Source organism: Drosophila santomea, chromosome 2L (assembly GCF_016746245.2).
Source record: "Drosophila santomea strain STO CAGO 1482 chromosome 2L, Prin_Dsan_1.1, whole genome shotgun sequence".
Lineage (NCBI taxonomy): Eukaryota > Metazoa > Arthropoda > Insecta > Diptera > Drosophilidae > Drosophila > Drosophila santomea.
Genome location: NC_053016.2, coordinates 15,453,604 through 15,475,828, shown reverse-complemented (window position 1 = coordinate 15,475,828; position 22,225 = coordinate 15,453,604). Strand labels below are relative to the sequence as shown.

The 22,225-nt window shown below is 45.5% G+C and overlaps 5 protein-coding genes across 7 annotated transcripts; 4 read left to right on the top strand and 1 right to left on the bottom strand.

Moving 5' to 3' along the window:
* The first annotated feature begins 701 nt into the window (after positions 1-701).
* LOC120443946 (senecionine N-oxygenase) lies at positions 702-3,708 on the top strand. The gene is made up of 6 exons (XM_039623394.1): positions 702-1,134; positions 1,207-1,369; positions 1,428-1,617; positions 1,728-1,899; positions 2,425-2,963; positions 3,364-3,708. Exons 1-6 carry the CDS (start codon positions 1,089-1,091, stop codon positions 3,538-3,540), a joined length of 1,287 nt encoding a protein of 428 aa, XP_039479328.1. The 5' UTR covers positions 702-1,088; the 3' UTR covers positions 3,541-3,708.
* LOC120443945 (AT-rich interactive domain-containing protein 2) lies at positions 3,618-9,973 on the bottom strand. Its single transcript, XM_039623393.2, has 4 exons — positions 9,573-9,973; positions 8,492-9,507; positions 5,312-8,130; positions 3,618-4,955 (listed from the first exon to the last, which is right to left on the bottom strand). The coding sequence occupies exons 1-4, from the start codon at positions 9,812-9,814 to the stop codon at positions 3,945-3,947; spliced, it is 5,088 nt and encodes a 1,695-aa protein (XP_039479327.1). The 5' UTR covers positions 9,815-9,973; the 3' UTR covers positions 3,618-3,944.
* A 312-nt stretch (positions 9,974-10,285) lies between these two features.
* LOC120456611 (heat shock protein 75 kDa, mitochondrial) lies at positions 10,286-12,722 on the top strand. Its single transcript, XM_039643530.2, has 3 exons — positions 10,286-10,496; positions 10,568-12,341; positions 12,405-12,722. The coding sequence occupies exons 1-3, from the start codon at positions 10,373-10,375 to the stop codon at positions 12,577-12,579; spliced, it is 2,073 nt and encodes a 690-aa protein (XP_039499464.1). The 5' UTR covers positions 10,286-10,372; the 3' UTR covers positions 12,580-12,722.
* A 411-nt stretch (positions 12,723-13,133) lies between these two features.
* Positions 13,134-19,605, top strand: LOC120445629 (V-type proton ATPase 16 kDa proteolipid subunit). 3 transcript variants are annotated; one of them, XM_039626157.2, is made up of 4 exons: positions 13,134-13,284; positions 14,151-14,264; positions 18,144-18,333; positions 18,395-19,605. In XM_039626157.2, exons 2-4 carry the CDS (start codon positions 14,180-14,182, stop codon positions 18,597-18,599), a joined length of 480 nt encoding a protein of 159 aa, XP_039482091.1. In that variant the 5' UTR covers positions 13,134-13,284; positions 14,151-14,179; the 3' UTR covers positions 18,600-19,605. The 3 variants fall into 3 exon arrangements, with proteins under 3 accessions (XP_039482091.1, XP_039482100.1, XP_039482109.1); XM_039626166.2 differs by lacking the exon at positions 13,134-13,284 and adding an exon at positions 13,838-13,967; XM_039626175.2 differs by lacking the exon at positions 13,134-13,284 and adding an exon at positions 13,967-13,985.
* A 1,537-nt stretch (positions 19,606-21,142) lies between these two features.
* LOC120444142 lies at positions 21,143-21,944 on the top strand. The gene is made up of 4 exons (XM_039623710.1): positions 21,143-21,193; positions 21,245-21,400; positions 21,452-21,625; positions 21,688-21,944. Exons 1-4 carry the CDS (start codon positions 21,143-21,145, stop codon positions 21,871-21,873), a joined length of 567 nt encoding a protein of 188 aa, XP_039479644.1. The 3' UTR covers positions 21,874-21,944.
* The last annotated feature ends 281 nt before the right edge of the window (positions 21,945-22,225 follow it).

Sequence of the window (22,225 nt, the reverse complement as noted above, 5' to 3'; positions counted from 1 at the left end):
TACATATGTAGTATCTTTAAAAGTGATCAAAATTGTAATCTGGATGGACAGCATACGCTGCCAAAGCATGCTTATGTTCAATTGTTCAATTCCGGATGCGTATCAACCAAATCATTTCTACTATCACAGCGCTAACATTTTCCATTACTTGGCTTCCCCACACCCCCGTTTCTAGGAGCAACTAGTCATGTACAGTGTACACCACCCCAAGCAATGAATTTTCCGTGGGCTTCACTGCGGACTGCTACATTGTTGCCGTCGGCAGAGTTTTTGTAATTGAATGAAATTAATTATTCCGCTCGGCGATGATATTTATTTGCGTTCGCGGTTTTGGAGTGGGGCAGCTGATAATTAAAAGCTCAAATAGGCTGTTAAACTGGACTGACACAGTGACTCCGGGTTAGTTGTTGAAAATCTCACCAAATCTCAATTGATAGCGTTATCAGTGGCACCCTTGTGGAAGCCGAGGCTCGGTTCCTATGCCGTCCAGCTGCCAGATGTTCCTCTTACTAACCGTCCCAATTCCCAAACATGAATGATCAAAGTCTCGTACTTTCACAAGCCCATCCATTATCCATTTCGTAGTCTAATTTTAAATCCCTTATGTTGTATTAAGAATTTGTGTATAATATATATAATACAAAAGAGTAATCTCGCAGATCATTAACAGAAGCCCATTACATTCGCTTAGCCATGCTTGACTGTAATGCCGATCGGCTGACGGCGTATTCCAGACGCTTACAGAACGGCCGATGCCGCCGCTAGCGCCTCTCTTATGTCACCGGCAACCGCGAGTGATAAGGCGCACTGGTCGGTGGATGATGCCGCCTGGCGAACTCTCCTTTCCCTTAGGGTTCCTCAGGCCCATGCAAGTCTGTTATTACCGTGAGGAAAGCGACTTATCAGCGGCATTGCCTCGCAAACAACTGAGCACACTCGACTGTAGCGCACTGTAGTGACGCCTTCCCGAGTCTAATATATCGCTGGGAGCTCGAGCCCCTCAGTTAGTCGTCAGTCAGTCGCGGAGGTGGAAGTGTTGGACAAAAAATAGAAACTATTAAAATTCGCTAGCAATCCGGAATCCCAAAATGATGAAAACTTCAGTGGACAAGCGTCGTGTTTGCGTAATAGGAGGTGATGCTCAATTTATTCCAGTCTCGTGTGCCAAAAACTAGAAGGCATATCTGGTATTTGGTTTCTTTTCAGCTGGAACAGCGGGTTTGTGCGCCCTCAAGAACTCCCTGGAAGCGGGTCTGGATGCGGTGGCCTACGAGCGCGGCGCCGAAATCGGCGGAACGTGGATTTTCTCCGAGGAAATGCCCAAGGACGAGTTCGACGAGGTGCACAGCAGCATGTACGAGGGCCTGCGGTAGGTCATCTACTATATGATGGATCTGGAAGATGTTTGATTTGCAACTCGGTTTCAGCACGAATCTTCCGAAGGAGGTCATGGGCTATCCGGACTACTCATACCCCGACGATATCGCCGAGTCCTTCATTACCTCCAACCAAGTGCTCGAATTTCTGCGCTCCTATGCGGAACACTTCAAGTTAAAGCCCCACATCAAGTTGCAGCACGAGGTGATAAGAGTGCGTCCTCGCTTGGACGACTGGGAGGTGGGTAGCGACGTCACGTATTTTGGAACCAGTTTTCAATGGCTGTGACTCGTTTGTTTGGCTTACGAAATACCGATCGATCTTACGAAGCCTCCTCTGGTCACTTTTAGGTCTACGTATGGGATCACAGCACGGATACTTGTGACCCAGTATACTATGACTTCGTGTATGTGTGTAATGGGCACTACACGGAACCGGACATCCCGGATGTCGAGGGATTGCATCTGTTCGAGGGCAAGAAGATGCACAGCCATCTCTACCGCAAGGCAGATAAGTTTAAAGGTAAGATTAGAGCGTTCCTGCCTGTATCTTAAATCAGTCCGGTCAAAGCTTCGCAATTCGCCGCCTTCGTCGTCTGGACGGAGTCCCACTCTTGTTTTCCCCATAAACAACTGGGCCCTCGACTGCAGATAATGTTGTTGACGGCTGTGTGACATAATTATAATAAGTGTAGTGGGTCTGTGCCTATTTAGAGCTCCCCTAGCACGTGGTAATCTGCTGATAGCTAGCACTTTGGGAGAACGCTAGTTATCAGATTGGAGAAAGAAGAGTGGGCGCGGATAGTCCTTTGGGAAGATGTAGTGACCGCACTGAAGAGCCAATGTCAGAGATTTCAAAGTACCAATTATACTGAAATCTAAAACCTATTGATATAGAATATAATACTAGATTTGGTGTTACATTCCAAGGATAGTACTCAAACCCCTTCTAATATACATCTTATCATCAGAGTTTTTTTTATCCCACATATATCCACCAAAAACGTTAGCAAGAAAGTTTTTATCGGCTAATTTGTTTTGCTTACAGACGAACGTGTTCTGATCATTGGCGCCGGTCCCAGTGGCATGGACATCACCAACCACGTTCGCGTGGCTGCCAAACAGGTGTTCCTGAGCCACCACCTTTCAACCACCCCCAACACAGCATTCATGGGCAACGTAAGCCAGAAGCCGGACGTGCAGCGCTTCATCAAGGATGGAGCCGTCTTCACAGACGGCAGCACGGAGAGCTTTGACCACGTTATGTTCTGCACCGGCTACAAGTACACATTCCCCTGCCTCAGCACCGACGTGGGTGTCCAGGTGATAGACAACTTCGTGCAACCACTGTGGAAACACTGCATTAACATCAACCACCCGACCATGGCCTTTGTGGGCCTGCCCTTCAACGTGATTCCCACCCACATCTTCGACATGCAGGTGCGCTTCACACTGAAGTTCTTCACAGGCCAGCGGAAGTTCCCATCGAGGGAGCAGATGATCGCCGACCTGGAGCAGGAGATCGGGGAGCGGTGGGGCTGCGGCGTTCGCAACCAGAAGAAAGCACATCAAATGGGAGAGCGACAGGTGAGTGCTCGCAATGCCGTGTACTTGCAGGGATTTAGAATGAAGCATGAGGAACTACATAGGCAGTGTGTAATAGCAAAGTATAACTAAGACAAACAAGAGAAAGAGAGTTCGAGTGCCCCGACTATCTGATACCCGTTACTCAGCTGGTGGACGTGCGAAGAAGAAATTTCAGCTGTCATACTTTTCTACGAATCTAGTATACCCTTTTACTCTACGAGTAACGGGTATCAAAATTAAGATATATTGAAATTAAAGTCTCTAGTTTCCCTAAAGCCCGACAATGCTCATCGCTCATTTATGGTTATATGATTGGGAGACCATATAATTAGAATTAATTTCTAAAAGTTTTGAAAGCAAAGAAATACATGTTTCAAAAATCTTTTATCTGTATTTCCAGTTTGTCTACTACAATGAACTGGCCAGCATCGCGGGTATCGAGAACATCAAGCCAGTTATCCACAAGCTGATGAAGGATTGCGGCAAGAAGTACATTTTTGAATTGGACACGTACAGGAGCAACAAGTATACAATTGTGGACGATGAAAACTTTTTGAAGAACGGAGAAGCTGTTTGAGGAACTGATTTCATCCCATTCGTATACCTTATGTTATAATAATACACAATGATTAAGCGGTCTCTTCGATAGCGGTGTAAGCGATTGGAACTCAGTCGTGTTAATGAATATTTTATAAGAACAATGTAAACAACACTAAGTCTTAAACGATTAAACGTTTGTCAACGAAGATTATATCTGATAATATTCACCATAGCTCTTTAGTTTTAAGGCTCGTTCACGTTGAAGCAGTCAAATTAAACCCAGTCCCGAATCTCCCAAATTTTGGTGTTAGGTTGCTTGAAGATAAAACTACATATAAGTACATATCATTTAGACAAACAAGGTTTGGTTACGTTTTCACATTTTTTAGTGTCGTTATTACAATTAAGGTAAGTAATTATATTGATAGGGAGCTATATCGGCTATTGGCTCAATTCGTACATGATGTGGGAGAGCACTCCGCTAGCCTCCACATTGCTTAAGGCCACATTGGCCAGGTGCGGCTCATAGCGTTTCAGACTGCGCTTGGCCGTAGACGAGTAGGTGACCAGGTTGCGTATAATGAGCGCCGCCGTCAGTCGGATGCTCTTGGTAACTGGACCCTCATTCTCGTCCATCAGCTCCTTAGCGTTCGCGTAATCTGTCGTGTGTCGGTTCATAGCTTGCATTGCGGCGCTGCCCACAACTGGAACCGCTGAAGCAGGACCCGACGATGAACCAGTAGCGCTTCCCGCCAAGCGTTGGGCATGCCCCTCGTTGCGCACTATGGTAACGGGATGCTGGGTGGGCGCCACATTGTGAATGCCGGTTGCCAAGCGACGTTGCACGCTGGCGCGCAGGTTCTCCGTTGTCAGGTGCCGGTCAATCAGATGCGTCATTAATGAGTATCGTTTGCGCGCTCTGTTGTCGCAGAAAGTGGGTCCACTGCCCCACTGACAATAAATGTCGGCATCAGAATCAAGGTGATCCGGACAGTGGACATTGCACACGTGGTACTTTAGCTCGTTAAGAGACTTGAACTTCTTGCGCGGACAGTTCCGCCAGTCGCAAATGTACAACCAGTTTGCGTCCACCGGCATGGCAGATGGCGTGGGGTTGGCATTTGGACCAGGAGCAGCGTAAACGCTCTGACTGACAACCAAAGAACTGCTGCTAGGACCGGTGGTAACAACAGCTTGTGCGACCGTCGTCTGTGCTACTACCTCTGGTTCTGCTGGCTTTGCATCGCCGCTTGCTGAGACAACCGTTTTTCCGCCATCAGTGGAATCACTAGTTCCTGACGCCGTTACCACCACAGCTTGGGTGGCAGGTGACTTCGAGCTAGACACTTGAGCAGACTGCGGTGGCACCGCTCTTTTTGCAAGGAGCGCATTGGTCGGTGGAGTTCCTGGAGCTGAAACTGGTGCTATTTTCGGTATGGTCGCTTCAGCAATCTAAAATGAGGTATTAAAATATTTGTTTTAACACATAAATCAGATTATAAAGAATGGCTTCTAAGGCCTTCAATCCTTTTTAAGATAGTTAGTGAGAATGCGATGGCGAAATTAAAAAATGGGACATAGTTGACATATCGATATAAATTGGCAAGAAATATTATAAAATGGAAATAAATGTACAAAATTTTTAAGTGTGGGCTAGAAACAAACTTGCGCTATGTCTAAATTGTTGAAATCTAATCTCAGCTTACTAGCATTAAAGCTGTTTCATACTTTTTAACGAATCTAGTATACCCTTTTACTATACGAATACAAGTATAATACAGAATACGCAACTAGAGTCCCCAACTTACTGCCGGCATGGTTATCTTCTGTTGGATGATGGATGGATGATGCTGCTGCTGCTGCTGCTGGTCCAACACAGATCGTACGTGCGGTTGCTGCTGAAGAACCACGCCTCCAACGATAGCCGCGTTGGTGGGCGTCTGAGTGATGATCGTCTGCGAGTTAAGCTGGCTTTGCTGCAGGGGAGCCGCTGTGGTCGGTGTTTGGGTAATGAGAGTGGTCTCCTTCATTCCGCCGAGAATTACCTGCCTCTTGTCACCTCCAACCGTACCGCCAACTGTGGAAGTCGGAGTAGAGGGGCCGGAGATTATGTGTTGCTGGATGATAGACTGGTGCTGCTGGAGCTGAGGAATGGGCAATGAAGCGCCCGGTTTGGTGGCAACTAATCGCTGCTGGGGTGCCAATTGTGGCGAAACGAGCTGCGGCTGGGGCTGGTGGAGCTTAATGGTAGCCGGGATCTGGTTTAGCTGCGACAGCAGTGATGGTGACATTTGTCCAGCACCCAAAGCCGGAACTGGCCGCTGGGGCGCGATAAAGATTTGCTGCTGGGGGTTAGAAGTACGCGGTTGCGCCAGTTGCGGAGCTGTGGTGGTGGTAACCAGGACCTGCTGGCCCTGCGCCGTTGTCATTATCATTTTCTGAGTGCCAGCGACATTCGCAGCGGAGACTCCTCCTGGCTGCTGCAGGATGATTATGGTCTTCGTTTGTTGTTGCGGTGTTTGCGTCACCAGCAGAGTTGGTGGTGCCGACTGTGTGGATGTTGGAATAGTCGGCTGGGTTTGCTGGGCCACAATATACGTCTGGCCTTGCTGGTTTGTGGCCAGAACATACTGCGTCTGTGGAGCTGGCGTGGAATCCATGGCAGTCTTGGGCTGCAAGATCACCGGCACAGTTTGCAGACCCTGATCCGTCTTTATGGTGGCCGTGGTGGCCAGTTTCAGTTGGGAATGTGGTGATGGAGAAACCACATTGCTACCGGGGAAAACAAGCTGACGTTGGGCCGGTTGAACTTTAGCAGGAATGAGTTGGATCTGCTGTGACTGTTGCGATTGCTGTTGGCTTTGTTCTTGACTTGGTTTGGCCAGCGGTGGAACGTCATCCATATCCTCATCCTCCAAAATGGATGCCGCCAGATCTGCGTAGAGATTGGCCGCATTTTTCGAGGGAGTCACCTGCGTTTCGTCTTTGCCGCCAGAAGATTGACTGCTGGAACTGTTGGCAGCGGCATCCAAGGCCAGACGCTTGTTCTGCTCCTCGTCAATAGTTAATTTTCGTTTGGCAGCTGCCGAAGCAATGATGAGAGTGCGCCCGCTGCCGTCTTTCGTCAAAACGTTTGCGCCACTTAACGGGGCAAGAGGCGGCGGGGCCGAGTCAGTGATTGCCTTCTTTTCGATAGCCAACTGAGGGTGCAACGGCTTAATGGTAGTCTGACCCACCTTTACGGGTGTGTGCTGCATCAGCGGGTTGTTCACGAAGGCGCTTATAGCTGTTGAGGTTACTTTGATAGGCTGGGTAGCATTTGTACCCGACGCCGTGGTAGCCACCAGGGCTGGAGGCTGCGGTGGCTGAGCTTGGGCCTTCTGTTTCTGTTGGCGTTCAGTTACTTTGTTGGCCAACAAGCTTTTGATGAGCGAGGAGCTTGGGGGTGGCGTGACTGCAGAAGAAACGATTTCCTCAGTCGTCACTTCCGATTGAACAGGATCACTCGATGGTGGCTTGGGCAAAATGGGAGTATCCTTTTTAACAGGAACAATGCTGGGGGTGGGTCTTTGTTGTATGGCCAGCGACTGAACTCGCATCCGAATGCCAACGTAGTACGTCCCAGGCAGCTCTGTTCCGTCAAGGTGTCGTACAATAACCGGTCCCACCGATTGGTTAAATATAAGCCGCACAAGACGAGGAAACTGCATGTGATTCACCACTGAAAGCTTTCCCGCCTTCTGGCAATGCGATAAATATATTCTGTATAGTTCCGCTTGCTCCACGCGTAGATCGTTGCCGTGCCCAGCCCGTTCGTACGTGGCCCCCAGCCAAGCCAGTGCGTACTGTTCGTCCTCGTGTGTAAAACTTTGAGAGGCGGAGGGCAGACTGGGAAGGGTCACGGTGGCAGCGATCGGCGGCAATTGTACTTGCGGCAGACTTGGTACAGGCAGATGAACCTGTGGCAGACTGGGCATTGGCAGACTGGGAAGGGAAGTAACCAGTGGCTGTTGCTCTCCGTGGGGTAAAAGCACTTGAGTCTGGGCCGGCGAAGGCGTGGGCAAAACTGCTGGCGTTTTAACAGCTACTTGCAGTGATGTGGGAAGTGTAGTCAGGGAAGAGGGCACCGCGGGAGTATGGATGGTGGGCATGTTCTGAGCCAGCGAGGCAGCCATGTTGCCCGGTAAAACCTCTACCACCCGCATCAGTATGCAACCGTCTGCGCCATATGACTGAGCCTCCACCGTAATAAGGGCCACCAGCTGGTCTATTAGGCCACGTACTTGCATCAGCATTGAACATGGTCGAGCGCCAAGAGCACTAAGTGCGTAGACCGCCTCCAGGGTAAAGATAATCATCATGACGTCGGTGAGCGAGAGGAGCAACATGGCTCGCTGGTAAAAATCCAGGCCAAGGCAACGATTGATGTGCTGCGAGTTGCCCTCTCGGCCGCACAACTTGTAAAGTATCTCCAGGCAGCTAATGATCACTGCTCGGTCGTTTGAGTCGATACCCTCACAGAGGGTAGCCAAAAGATTCCGTGACAGCTCGTCAGTGCTGGGATCTAGCAGTTCGAATTGCTGAGCCAGGTTGCCGGCGGTCTCGAGGGCCTGGATGTGGATGTTGCCTAAAAGGTGGGAAAATTATTGTAGCCATTTTATTTTAAATTGATACTTTCGAGACTGCTGATAATAATGAAGAAAATCATGACAAAAAAACACTCTTATAGTGTAGGGTAACTTATTCAAACGTTTACAATTTTGCCAAGACGTCATAACGTTTTGAAACAATGCTTGTGAGAACTATTAGTTGAATCGCACGCATTTTAACGTTGTTAGGAATCAGTTCTTTAAATTGCAATCTAATTATCTTTGTGTAGTTCTTTAAATTTTAATATATCTTTATGTGCCAGTCTAAAAAGACTTTTTGAAAACAAAACCGCCATATTAAATATATTCTTAATTTCTAAGTAGATAAGCTCTACTTACTCCATCGTACGTTTGCTCCCATGACCAAATATCGCCACAAAGTCCGGTTTGAGGCCAGGACTGCGTGATTCTCCTGGTGAAAGCTGAGTGTACGGACTAGCTGGACAATCTGAAGTACTCGCTGTCCCATGCGCTCATCTGTTCCGTTGCTGCGGCCCAGATTAAGGAAGTCCAACTCGTCCCAAGACGCCCGCAGTTCACTTCGAGCGGCGGAGTTCTCACCATCCTCCTTGCTTATGAGACCGTTGTCCAACCATGCCTGTTCATCCGTGTAGAGCTCTAGGACTTGTGGCTTGTCGTGCAAGAGGTCGCGCCAGAAACTGAGCTGCGAATGGTGTCGAACCTCGGCGTAACTGTGCTGGAACAGCTGGCGCATGGTGTAGTCGGCGTAAACGCCTAAGTGAGCAAGCAGCACATCAAGCAGTTTGGGACAATCGGACAGCTGCAAGGTGTGGCGCGCCTCGTTGGCCATTAGTGTGCACACGTTAATAGCAAAGTCCTGCTCATTGGGCAGCGGCGAAAGCAGAGACAGCAGCAGCTTCTCGTAGGTGCTGTGTCGATGCAGCTGCGTAGACATCTTGTATTGTCGGCGTCGCTCAACATTAACAGAGTGCTGGCGCTGGTTGTAGGCCATTGGCACCGCCGGCAACGTAGAGTGCGCTGAACCAAAGATGCTGCCTAGGCCACCACCGGCACCAGCCAAAAAACGAGATCGCGAGCGCCCACCGCCCATTTCCGCGTTCTCAATAGCCGCCTCCAGAGCCTCCATCTTGTCCGGATCCTCACCAAAGAAGTTTAGTCGTTCGTACTTATCCAGGTAGCGTCTGTATATGTGCTTTATACCAGCCGTTCCGTTGACGCAGCGCTCCCGCAGTGTCTCCATGGCGCTGTACACCTCGTCCCACTCGTCCCGCATGTTTACCTTATTAAACCCGCCTCGTTCGGTGACCTCGTTGTAGAGCTTGTACAGGTCGACCTGCTTGCCGCTGATCCTGGCGGGCTGTGTCAATGGAGTGCTGCTTGGGAAGAGGGAAAGTGGGTCAGGGCATCTCATAATACAGGGAAGCCGTGGCCAACTCACCCGCGTCGTTCGTGAAACTGTTGCAGGTCCCTCCAGAATTCCTCCGGTGGTGACGCTGGCATCTCCTCGACCTTCTCCGGCAGGATCTGCATCTGGACGGGATTCCTTGCCCGAACCGGCGTCGCTGAGACCGCAATCTTGCCCGGCGTCTGCAGATCGCCCGGCTGAGTGCCGCTGTTTGCGGGGGCAGCGGGCAGCGACTGAAGCAGCACCCGAACGTTGTCAATGGTGGTGGCGCTCATGTTGGGATCCTTTTGTGTGGTGGCGTGGATGGACAACACTTAACACATTATATTCTAATGATAAGACACGCAGATGATAATTAAAATTATTTAAAAAACTCAACAAAAATTACAAGGCGACGCGAACGCGCTACAGCAGGGCTGCATTCACGAATAGGGTTGTCAACAATGGACACGTATGTATATCGATATGAGATGATGAGATATCGATGTTTTTCAATATTAAATTGAGCTATAAAAGAAAACTAAAATATTGTTGCATGAAGCTTAAGCATTGATACAGAATTGATGCTAATTGTAAACTTTAGAGAACTAGTTAGCTGCACTTTTTCGTCAGTTTTAAGTTTGCAAAATGTATTTGTTGTTCTCAAAGAACACCTTTTAAACGAAAAATGTATGAACTTCTTATTTAAGACCAGAAATTTGAAAGAGAAAATCGTTGACTAATATCGAATATTTACAATCGATTGGTTTGGCGACACTGTGCACACATGTGCGCTGGAACAAACTTCGTAGTTGGGTAACATTTAAGTTGGGAAAAACACATAAAACAACGAGATGTCACTGAGAGCGATGGGAGTGCTGCGCCAGGCTGGCCGCCTTGGCCAAGTGTTGAGGCAGAGTTACCGATCCGCCCCTGCAGCGCTTTATATCGCCCCTGGAACGCAGCATTCGCCGGCTGGTAAGCCCAGGAATTTGAGCAACTGGCTCCTCGGAGAGAATCTTGTTTACATAACACTCATCTTTCTACAGCTGCAGCTCTCTCGCTCCGTCGTTTCGCCACGGAGGTCAAGCAGGCATCGGGGCCGGTGGTGGACAAGCATGAATTCCAGGCAGAGACCCGGCAACTTCTGGACATTGTGGCGCGATCCTTATACTCCGACCACGAGGTCTTTGTGCGCGAACTAATTTCGAATGCCAGCGATGCACTGGAGAAATTTCGGTACACCTCGTTGAGCGCTGGAGGCGAAAATTTGGCTGGAAAGGACCGGCCTCTGGAGATTCGTATCACCACCGACAAGCCACTGATGCAGCTAATCATCCAGGACACGGGCATTGGCATGACCAAGGAGGAGCTGGTCAGCAACCTGGGCACTATTGCACGCAGCGGCTCGAAGAAGTTCCTGGAGCAGATGAAGGGAAACCAGCAGGCAGCCAGCTCAGAGGCATCCTCGAACATTATTGGTCAGTTCGGAGTGGGCTTTTACTCTTCTTTCATTGTGGCCAACAAGGTGGAGGTGTTCACGAGGGCGGCCACGGCTGATGCTCCAGGACTGCGGTGGTCCACTGATGGCAGTGGAACTTATGAGATCGAGGAGGTGCCTGACGTTGAGTTGGGAACGCGGATCGTGCTCCATTTAAAGACCGAGTGCCGTGAATATGCGGACGAGGAGAGGATCCAGGCGGTGATCAAGAAATACAGCAACTTTGTGGGCTCACCCATTTTGTTAAACGGAAAGCAGGCCAACGAGATAAAACCGCTGTGGCTTCTTGAGCCCCAGAGCATCACCAAGGAGCAGCACCACGACTTTTATCGGTTCATCAGCAATAGCTTTGATGTCCCACGCTTCACCCTGCACTACAATGCTGACGTTCCCCTGAGCATCCATGCGCTGCTCTATTTCCCCGAGGGAAAGCCTGGTTTATTCGAGATGTCTCGGGATGGAAACACCGGCGTTGCTCTGTACACCCGCAAAGTGCTTATTCAGTCCAAGACGGAGCACCTGCTGCCCAAGTGGCTGCGCTTTGTAAAGGGTGTTGTCGACTCTGAGGACATTCCACTTAACCTGAGTCGCGAGCTACTGCAGAACAGCAGCCTGATTCGCAAACTGTCCAGTGTGATTTCTTCCCGCGTGATCCGTTTCCTGCAAGAGCGTTCCAAGAAGCAGCCAGAGGAGTACGAGGCCTTCTACCGCGACTATGGTCTCTTCCTAAAGGAGGGAATTGTAACCTCTAGCGACCCGAACGAGAAAGAAGAAATAGCTAAACTTCTGCGATTTGAGTCCTCAAAGTCTGAGGACGCTAGTGGACGCATGTCGCTTGAGGAGTACTATAACGCCGTTCCCCAAGAACAGCAGAATATTTACTACCTAGCAGCACCCAACCGTGTTCTGGCTGAGTCGTCGCCCTACTACGAAAGTCTAAAGAAGCGCAACGAGCTGGTGCTCTTCTGCTACGAACCCTATGATGAGCTGGTACTCATGCAGCTAGGCAAGTTTAAAAGCAAAAAACTCGTATCCGTGGAGAAGGAGATGCGTGAAGAATCCAAGGAGACAACAGCGACCACCGACTTTGGTGAGGGCAGTCTGCTGCGCTCAGAACTGGACAGTTTGATTCCTTGGCTGGAGGAGGAGCTGAAGGGCCAGGTTGTCAAAGTAAAAGCCACCACTCGTCTAGACACCCATCCCTGTGTAATCACTGTAGAGGAAATGGCTGCCGCTCGCCACTTTATTCGCACTCAGAGTCACCAGGTTCCAGAACAGAATCGATTTGCCCTTCTTCAACCAGAACTGGAAATCAACCCAAAGTGAGTCCGGCTTATGACCTTACCTTCGTTGCTATTTTATGTGGCATTGTTTCCTTTCTTTAGGCACCCCATTATTAAGAAGCTCAACAAGCTTCGTGAGAGCGACAAGGATCTGGCCCAACTTATCGCCAAGCAGCTCTTCGCAAACGCCATGGTGGGCGCCGGTTTGGCTGAGGATCCCCGCATGTTGCTAACCAACATGAACACTCTGCTTTCGCGGGCGCTGGAGAAATACTAGAGTGCACCGTAGAATGAACAGTGTAAATCTACCGACTATGTAATATTATTTTCTATAATTAATTTTATGAAACGTGTTTATTAAATAGTCTTAAATATGTATAATTAGACATTTTAAAATATAAAAATTCCCGAGGAATACAACTTTCTGGTTTTATTTTGTCCTAGTGTAGTGTATTCAGAAAAATTAATTTTATATCAGGGTTTTCAAACAGGGCTTTTATTTGTTTAAACTTATTCCTCGTTGCGAAACTTCATCTTATAGGAACCACTAATACTTAAATAGTGTAAATAAAAAGGAAAGCTTTTCGGTCCCATTTAGTTCGAGTGTATCCAAAGGTATTTTTTCTCCGCCACAACTGGTTGTTTTCTATACAAGTTCATAGGAAAATCAACTAAGCTATAAGAAATATAAAATAAAATAAAATTTAGATGATGTGCGTGTATTTTTTTAAATTCAGTGTGAAAGCAATGTTTTATTTGTATTGGCTCTAGTGGGAAAATTCTTAGGGCATTATGACTTCCACCATGTGGCAACGCTGGCTCAAAATATCGCAAAAATCCGCCCCCGTGACTAAAGTTTATAAAAGCAAAGCAAAGTAACTCGTTGGTGTTCAGTATCCGATCCGCGCTTTTAAGCAGCAGCCAGCAGTAACCCGAAGAGGCCACAGAGCAGCGAATTGCTTTTAATTAGATTTCTAATCACGTGAGTGAAAAAGCAGTCAAAAGATAGGCGGTCATGTGAGGCTAGCACTGCTGAAAAGTTTCGAGCCTGCGATAAAACATGCTGCTGCGACAACTTTAATTTAAACAGAGTTTAACTATAAAAAAAAAATGGTACAATATTTTCTGCCACGACATGCACACACACACACACACAGGCTTACCACAATTAGCCAATGGCAATGAGATTGCTTGTGAGTGTGCGTTTTACGCGTTGAGCAATGGGCAATGGACAAGGAGAATCTTTAAAACGTGCGGAAATTTCATTTCATTTTTCAAGTCCTGGGAAACCAGGTTTTTATAAAATGCCATGTGATTGTGTGTACGTGTGTAATTTTCCATACCGTTGTCATTGCCAATTGGACTAACTTTCCGTTGATGTGTGCCCGTTCTGTCATGCGCTCACTCTCTCGCGCACACAAGCACATGACAGCACGCACATACACACAGGTCACATACCACACAAGCGCAATCCAATAATCCGACGAGTGGCTTCTCGCTCACTCTCACTCTCTTTCTGCTCTCTCCCAGTTTTGGTTGTTGGCCACTCGCTCCGACTTGCCCACTCGCGATTAAAAAGTATATTTAAGAATATTTCGTGAGCGGCCACTCGCAATTCGTTTGTCGTCGCAGCAGCATTGGTCGCAGAGCAGCGTAAAACCCCACGTATATAGCACATATATTGTACATATAATAAAAATACTTTGTTTCGACTTGAAACAACGCATACATATAACGAGCGCGCATAACATTCAGATTCAGCCGTGCAAAACGCCGAAGAAAAACTACAGTGCAACCATCCCAGCAGCAGCAAAACGAACTAAAATTTCGATTTCTGATCATTTGTAGCCTAAAAAACACACAACAAACAAAGCAAAATGTCTTCTGAAGTGAGCAGCGACAACCCCATCTATGGCCCCTTCTTCGGAGTTATGGGAGCCGCCTCCGCCATCATCTTCTCGGGTAAGTTTAAATTTGACTAGAATTAGGATGCCGTGCCCATGCTGGGAAAAATCGAACTTTTGTGTGGCGTAAAAGGTAGTGGAAAAGGAAATGCGGGGATAAGCGTGTGGGTGTGCGGGCTTGTTGGTGGTAGTAACGGGAAATAGCGGCAAGTGTAGGAAAACAGTGTACGGGCTTTACTCACACAAAGGGAGCAAGTTGCTCATGTGTCTGCGCGTGACCAGCAGAAAATCCAAAACTCAGGATTGGAAAACTTGCTTTTAAAACGAATAGTATTTCCCCTTCTTACAACTTGAAGAATTAGCAATTTTAATTTCGCAGTGGCTAAGTTGAAAAAAGAAATTTCGCCTTTTCAGCATGCTAAAAACGGCATCACTCATACACACTCATGAGCGCTGCGCAGTCTCTCCGACTCTATGCCATTGAGCGAGTGTGTGTGTGAGAGCGAGCACAGTTACTGTTTTTGGTGAAGTTTATGAAGCGCGCTTTCCTTTTCTCACAACAGTCACAAGACCGTGGGGAAGTGTTGCCATATTAAAGTTTTTTTTCTTTTCATCTTATTGGCTAAAGCATTGGCAAACTATGGTCTAGAAACCCTATAGAAGAACATAAATTACGGTCTTTTTGATTTTTGTAAACCGAATTAACTGGCAAGTTATGACTCAGCAATTGAAAATCTATTGTTCATGGTCGAAAGAAATTCATATAAAGGACAACAAATTTTTGTTTGTTACATATCGTTATCTTTTCAAGCCCAATTAGCACACAACTTATGACCCAATGTAAATGATCGTCGGTAATCACATGCCGAAATCGTTGGGTGCATGATCAATCGACTTTTTAGCCCACATCACATGGTTAGCTGACGATCTTTTCAGTGGCTTATCAAGACCACTCATTCTCAGTTACCTCGCTGATAATTAGCTTATTTACCAATTGAGTTGTCCGTGATAAGATAGGAAGTTTCCAAGCGATTGTCGCAGGACGAACTTAAGACATATGAAAAAAAGCAGCGAGCACGCTTTGGTGCTTATAAGAGCCAAGTTTGTTTTACACCTATACCGCTTTCCGTCAATTTGTGACGCAATTCTTATGTCATGTTACCCTGTAACGTCTTGTGATTCGCGCTAAGCCCCCAACACCCGCCATTTTTATTTGATAGTAAGAAATGAGGTTTCCTGTGGTGTTTACCTGGTCCATTATCATCCCCCAACGAGTAAAGTTATCTGACTTTAAGACTGCTTATGCAATTAGAGACAGCAGCATAAATCAATTTCCAGCTTTTATCAGCGGTAACTGGCCTGGTGGTCTGGCAACGCCGTTTGACGATCACATGAGTGCCTAAGAATGAGAGTTCCAGTTTTTTCTCCAGCTCTCACTCTCTTTCAACTGCAATTGGCTTTTTCGATGACAGATGACTGAGTCACCGAGTCACTGCACTGCGAACAATGGGCGTTGCTTTGAGCTGCGCCTTATCAGCACTTGCCGCCACTGGGAATGCTGGCCCACATCCTCGCTTCGCGTTGCCCTAAAAATAGCCAAATGCCTCGAAAATCCTTCACACAATGACATTCAGCTCCAGCACACTCGAGCACGCACACACTCGCACGTTTGCCTGCGCAACCGCAGTAGCGGGAATAGTAGCAGATATACATAGAATGGTAGTTGGCTAGTAAATTATGTAAAGTCTGTTATGCTAACGCACAATTGGCTGACACATGTGATGAATTTCCATATCGGAACGCACACATGGACACGGGAATGGGGATGCTATGTGAGTGCTCATGCATTTCATTTGTACTGCATTTTAATCAATGAACGGCCATAGCTCGATAATGGGCACCCTGTCTCCATGGTACAGCCTGGAATATAGTTGGCGCTTATCTTATCTTATCCTATTTTTCGTTTCCCGTTTAAATTCTTCTCGCACGCAGGAGAGATAAGGAAAACAAACACACCTGCAGCTGACATTAACGTGGTTCATCTAAAGTTTGCCTTTACTTGCATTGCTCGCAGTTCCCTTTGATTTCTGCTCACTCAACTGTGACGTTTTCTATATCTTTTTGTTTTGCTGGGGGTTTTTTTTTTGGTGCCGTGTTTTGCCAGTCTCTTGCTATCTCCCCCGTTTTATAATTATCTTCGGATGTGCTAGCACTTGTTGTTGTGGCTGACTCGTATTCTCTTCCTCTTACTCGCGATCATTCCTTATATTGTTTAAATTTCAACGCCCACAGAAGCGTCTGCGATGCCGTCTGTTTCTTGATAAATGCCTTGTACTGGTGTGTGCGCTCACTTTAAATGCAGAGCAGCACTATAGGCAGTTTAAAGGCGAAACAAGTCAATGCCATTTCAGCTCTTTTAGATAATTTTTGTGATTTAAATGCGGCGCCAATACTGCAGAACAAGCATCAATGAGACACTGTGTACGCACGTATATATTGTTGCACAGTAGAAAATACGTACATACAACGATATAAACAAATAAATGATGAGTTGTATTGTTTAGAAGAAACCCATCTTACATATGAATATAAGATTATAGGTATGCTTTTGTTTGTGCATATGGCCGAGGAGAACCACGTGGTGTAACCATTCGAAGAAAGTACTGGGTCAACAGCCTGAGTCAGTCCTTCAATGCTAAATGAATGTTTCTAATGTTAATGTCATTTCGCGCAATGCGGGCCACAGCGCACCAGAATATTTCTGTACTTGTGTGTTTTAGAGGAATCCACATTTGTGAGGATGTGTTGGTGCTTCTGTGACGACCACCTCGACCTCATAGATTTCTGTGTGCTGGTGCTAGGCGCGTAGATATCTCTTGTGGTTCTAACTAATTGCTTGTTCAAGTTCATTCTGGTTTTTATCATGGGCATTTCCCATAATTTTCCGGTTTAGTGACGTAGATAGCCCACATTGATCAGGAGCAGAACTGCAGAACTAAACATGGTGATTTGTGGAAGATTCGGGGCACTTTATGTGTTCCTGAATTGTTCCAAATTGAATACCAGCAATATTTCGGCTCGTGCCGGAAAGTAAGTAATGAACATCGAATCACATGACTGGGTGGGTATCTGCTCTCCCACTCCGCCAACTTTGAATACACTCATATATCTGACACTCAGCTATGTTTTTGGTGTGCGTGTGGCTTAATTCGATCTATCAGTATCTCACGAGCACACGAACGTTCAGTTGACCGTCATATGAAACTGGTTTTGTACTTCAATTAATGCCCCATCGATACACAAAATAAGTTGAATCTCTCGCCACTGGGTTACCCTGCCCTCCTCCCTGCTCAGTTCAGCTGACCCCCCTCTGAAACCTGTCGTATATATGTATGTACTTTAGCTCGGCCTTATCAACATTTGCCTGACTTTTCGAGAGAGCGAGTAATAAAACCCGCCGATTTGGGAGGAGAGGCGATTTGGAATGTGAGCGGAGCCAGTTTTATTGCTCTCCAGCGAAAGCTCTGGGCGATGAGGGGCACTTTTGCGGGTGGGGACTTTGGGGCTTTTTCATGAAACAACGTCAGTTAAAAACGATCATGTGACTACAAACTGTTACGTCTGCGGCCAAAGTTGGAGTAAGGGTATCCAAACATATTCGGTTGGCCACCGCTTAAATGGCTAACAAATTAAAGGGTTGCATAATTTTATATGTTCCCGCATATTTAAAGAATCATGCTTGCGGTCCGATATGGCTCATATTTTGTATACTATTAGAATGGTATTTAGTTGTAGTTATGGGATTTATTCTGTTCAAAGTACTATAAAATTCTAACACTGTAAATGACCCCACTTTTCACAAAAATATGTTTCGTGATCGAGAAGTTCGCCCAAAACTAATTTTTATGTATTTTATTTCTTTGTATTTCTTGATCAGCCCTGGGCGCTGCTTATGGCACTGCTAAGTCTGGTACCGGTATTGCTGCCATGTCGGTGATGCGGCCTGAACTGATCATGAAATCCATCATTCCTGTGGTCATGGCGGGTATCATTGCCATTTACGGTCTGGTGGTGGCTGTGCTTATTGCCGGCGCCCTGGAAGAGCCCTCAAAGTACTCACTATACAGGTAATTATCGATTGACTGACTACCCCATTCGATTTACCTTACTAACTGTGTCAATGTCCAGGGGCTTCATTCACTTGGGAGCCGGTCTGGCGGTGGGCTTCTCTGGCCTGGCAGCTGGTTTTGCGATCGGCATCGTGGGAGATGCCGGTGTCCGTGGCACAGCACAGCAGCCTAGACTGTTCGTGGGCATGATCCTGATTCTCATCTTCGCCGAAGTGTTGGGTCTCTACGGCTTGATTGTCGCCATTTACCTGTACACGAAATAAATCAATCAATGCAAACCCACAACAACAGATAGACAAACGGTGCCAGCAATCAACAGCAGCCACAACAACATCAGCAGCAGCTTCAAGAGGAGCAGGTAAAATTGTGTCAAGCCAACGAGCAACATGTAACTTCCAACAAGCAAAAACCCAGAAGAGTGCGTGTGCGGGGTAACCCTGGCGTGGACAGTTTGTACATAGGGAGAACAACCAAAACCAGTCCTGCCGGATTGCAGGATTTCCGCCATGCACTGTCTATTGGTGGCCGCCGATTTGCACCTGTTGCTCAGTTTACCTCGATTCGCTGGCGCTGTTTAGCTTAGTTATTTTCCGTTCAAAATCAGTCCTAAACATGAGGAAAACAATTTGCAGTTAAGTTCATAAAGTTGTACTAATTATGATTTTTGCTATATCAAGAAATCCTTCTCTTTTACTTATTATTTTGCGCTCCACAATTTTGTGTGCTCTTTGTTATTTGTTTTTTCCATTATTATTATTAAATAATGTTTAGTGTATATGTAAAGTTCGTTAAACAAAAAGAAAAAATTGTAAAGAAATCAACAACCAACAATTGTCAGAAGAAACTTTGTACATTTGCATTGAGCCTGACGCGGCTGCAACCAATTCAGATCAACAAATTTAGCGAAAGGGCCAAAACAACAACAAACAAACAAGCAGCAACCACAACATCAATGCTTCCGCTCAATGCCATCCGGCGCGGCAACGTAACGCTCTCGTCCGATGGTCGCTGTTTGAGCGCGCCTCGCCCCAACTTCGGTGGGAGGGGGGTGGAAGCTCAGAACAGTGGTCCCTCTAGAGATGTTGTCGGACGGCAAGCGGACGCTTGGCAATACTTTATCGTCAACTGCGAAAACCAACTACATGCAATCATTCACACACACACAAAACCAACACACACACACACATACAAAATGTAACTAAGTCCTATGTTTATTTTTAATTATTGTTCAATTCTAAGAATAATATATTAAAAATTAATAATAATAAATTATATATATAATTATGATTTTTTGTGATAAGAAAAGATGGTAATACAAACAATTACGGTATTGATATACATAATATATACAGAATATATATATATATATAAACGAGAACAAGAAATCATAAACAATTATACATATTAACATGAAAAAGTTGTTATAAAACGTACGAAACAATACAAATCAAGTGAATGAATGTAATGCGACAAACTAAAAAATACTGCAAGTCAACAACCACAACACACAATTTTTCCGCTGTTATTGTATAGTAAAGAAAAAATTATATATATAAATATATATTATGTATAAAATATTAACAAGAAATTGTAGTAGCAAAATTATAAACCAACAAACAAGAATACCCACAACAAAAGTCGTGCAAGCAGAACCCAAAAACCGTAGACGAATGTTGCAAATGAAACTCATACCAACAACAACCGCATTAGCAACACGAAATCTACCACAAAAATCCAACAAAAAAAATTGTAAAACCCAACAAATTAGAAGTTATAAGCAGCAACTTCGGATCCCAACCCAACAACACCAGATCAACATGTATAGGGGCATTAGGCAAATAACAATTAATTTGTAGGGGAGACACGCAAGCTGAACGACCCGGTCCCGAGAAGGATGCACATTCCACCGCCCGTTGCACGCCGATGCATTCGTGATGCTGAGAATGCGGAGGTGCTCAACCTGTGCGGAGGCGCTAAATTCCCGGGACTTAAATCGCTCTGCTTGCACACACCTCCCGAACACAACAGAAATGCACAAAATACACCAGCAAATAAACCACTTGTGCTCACAATCAACAATTGTATATACGAATGTGACGTTGCCCGGCAATCGAATCCGTTTAATCACAGTTTCCCCCATTCGGCACCGAATGTTGCAGCGTCAGTGTTACGTTCCCATAGGAAAGTGGTGGGTGATACTAATTAACTCGATTGCTAGGTTAAGGAGCTCACAGCGCAAGTGTTGAAAATTCCGTTTATTATTGTTACGCGTACCTCGAACAATTGTGTCACGAATTCATATTGTTATTTGTTTAAGTCGCATGCACCCAACAACATCGACCTACTTATACATGTATCCAGCGGTAAGGATTTAGAAACTGTAACTGTGTATTCGAAACAACTTATAAAGCAAGTAAACAACCATCAACAACAGACATTGTATGAAATAAATTGTAATTTCTAATTTCCAAATAAAGTGTATTTTTATGGGTGGGTTGATTAAGGGCCATATTAACAATAATATGGCCTTTTACGCAATCTTTTAAAAATATTCCAAGGAAACGCTTCTGATCCTCTAGTGTTTTTTTTTATTTATTTATTATTTTATTTTACGATCGCTGGTAGAGTGGAATAATGTTTGCCTACGAGTAAAGGGTTTAATTACAAATGATGTTGTAGTAAGTGGAGACTTTAAACTAATTGTTTTATGTGCCGATAGTGATTTATGGTTTTTGATTAGAAACATATTATAAATCGATTTAATAAGTATTAAAAGGAAGGTTCATCAATCGTGGTCAGTATCAAAATGAAACTCGTGTTACTGGTTTTGTTGTGCAGCGTTTTTATTGGGCAATTGGTAAATTTTGAAAAGGTTTGTAGAATACTTAATACTTTCTTTTTTCACCAGACGAAGACCCAATTGGTTTACAAGCTTAAGAAAATCGAGTGTCTGGTTAATCGGACGCGAGTGAGCAACGTGTCTTGCCATGTGAAGGCGGTGAATTGGAATCTGGCAGTGGTGAATATGGATTGCTTTATGATTGTGCCTTTGCTAAACCCCATCGTAAGGAATTCTCATAAATTCATCACAAGATCTGATTCAGTTGTTTTCCAGATTCGAATTCAAGTTTTTACGAAAGACTATAGCAACCAGTACAAACCATTCTTGGTTGACGTTAAAATCAGAATATGCGAGGTGATCGAGAGAAGGAACTTCATTCCGTATGGCGTTATTATATGGAAGTTATTTAAGCGTTACACGAATGTTAACCACTCTTGCCCTTTTTCGGTATTATGACTGACGTGTGTGTCATCTTCATCTGGTTGTCCTAAACCATTTTATAACTTCAGGGCAAGCTGATAGCTCGTGACGGTTTTCTGGACACTAGTCTTCTGCCGCCTTTTCCTCAAGGACTATACCAAGTCAGCTTGATAGTTACGGACACAAATTCGACGACTTATGATTACGTAGGCACAATGAAGTTCTTCCTCCAAGCCATGGAACAGATAAAAACCAAGAAGGCTCCTAGTGCCTAATGTTTTCTAAACTTGAGGCCACAAAAAGAGATTTATTTACTTTTTTTTACATATCTACATATGTATGTGTAAACATGCCTCCGGCGGGTAGATTACATTTTCAGGAAAACTTGTAATCATATGTTGAACCAAAGCTTGCTAATAAAGACAATGAAACAATGAGCATACCAGTTCAAAGTTTATTACCTGATATATAGTCCCTCAAAACTGTTTTTGCATTTACCTTTAGTAAGGAGCATGTTATTTTCGTTCAGAAGTTTGTAACCCCTTGAAAAATATTTTGGCATTCAGCCATATTTATTATTAAGGCATTTGCTTGATGGTTTAGCGATTTACAGCTCAGCTTATAAAA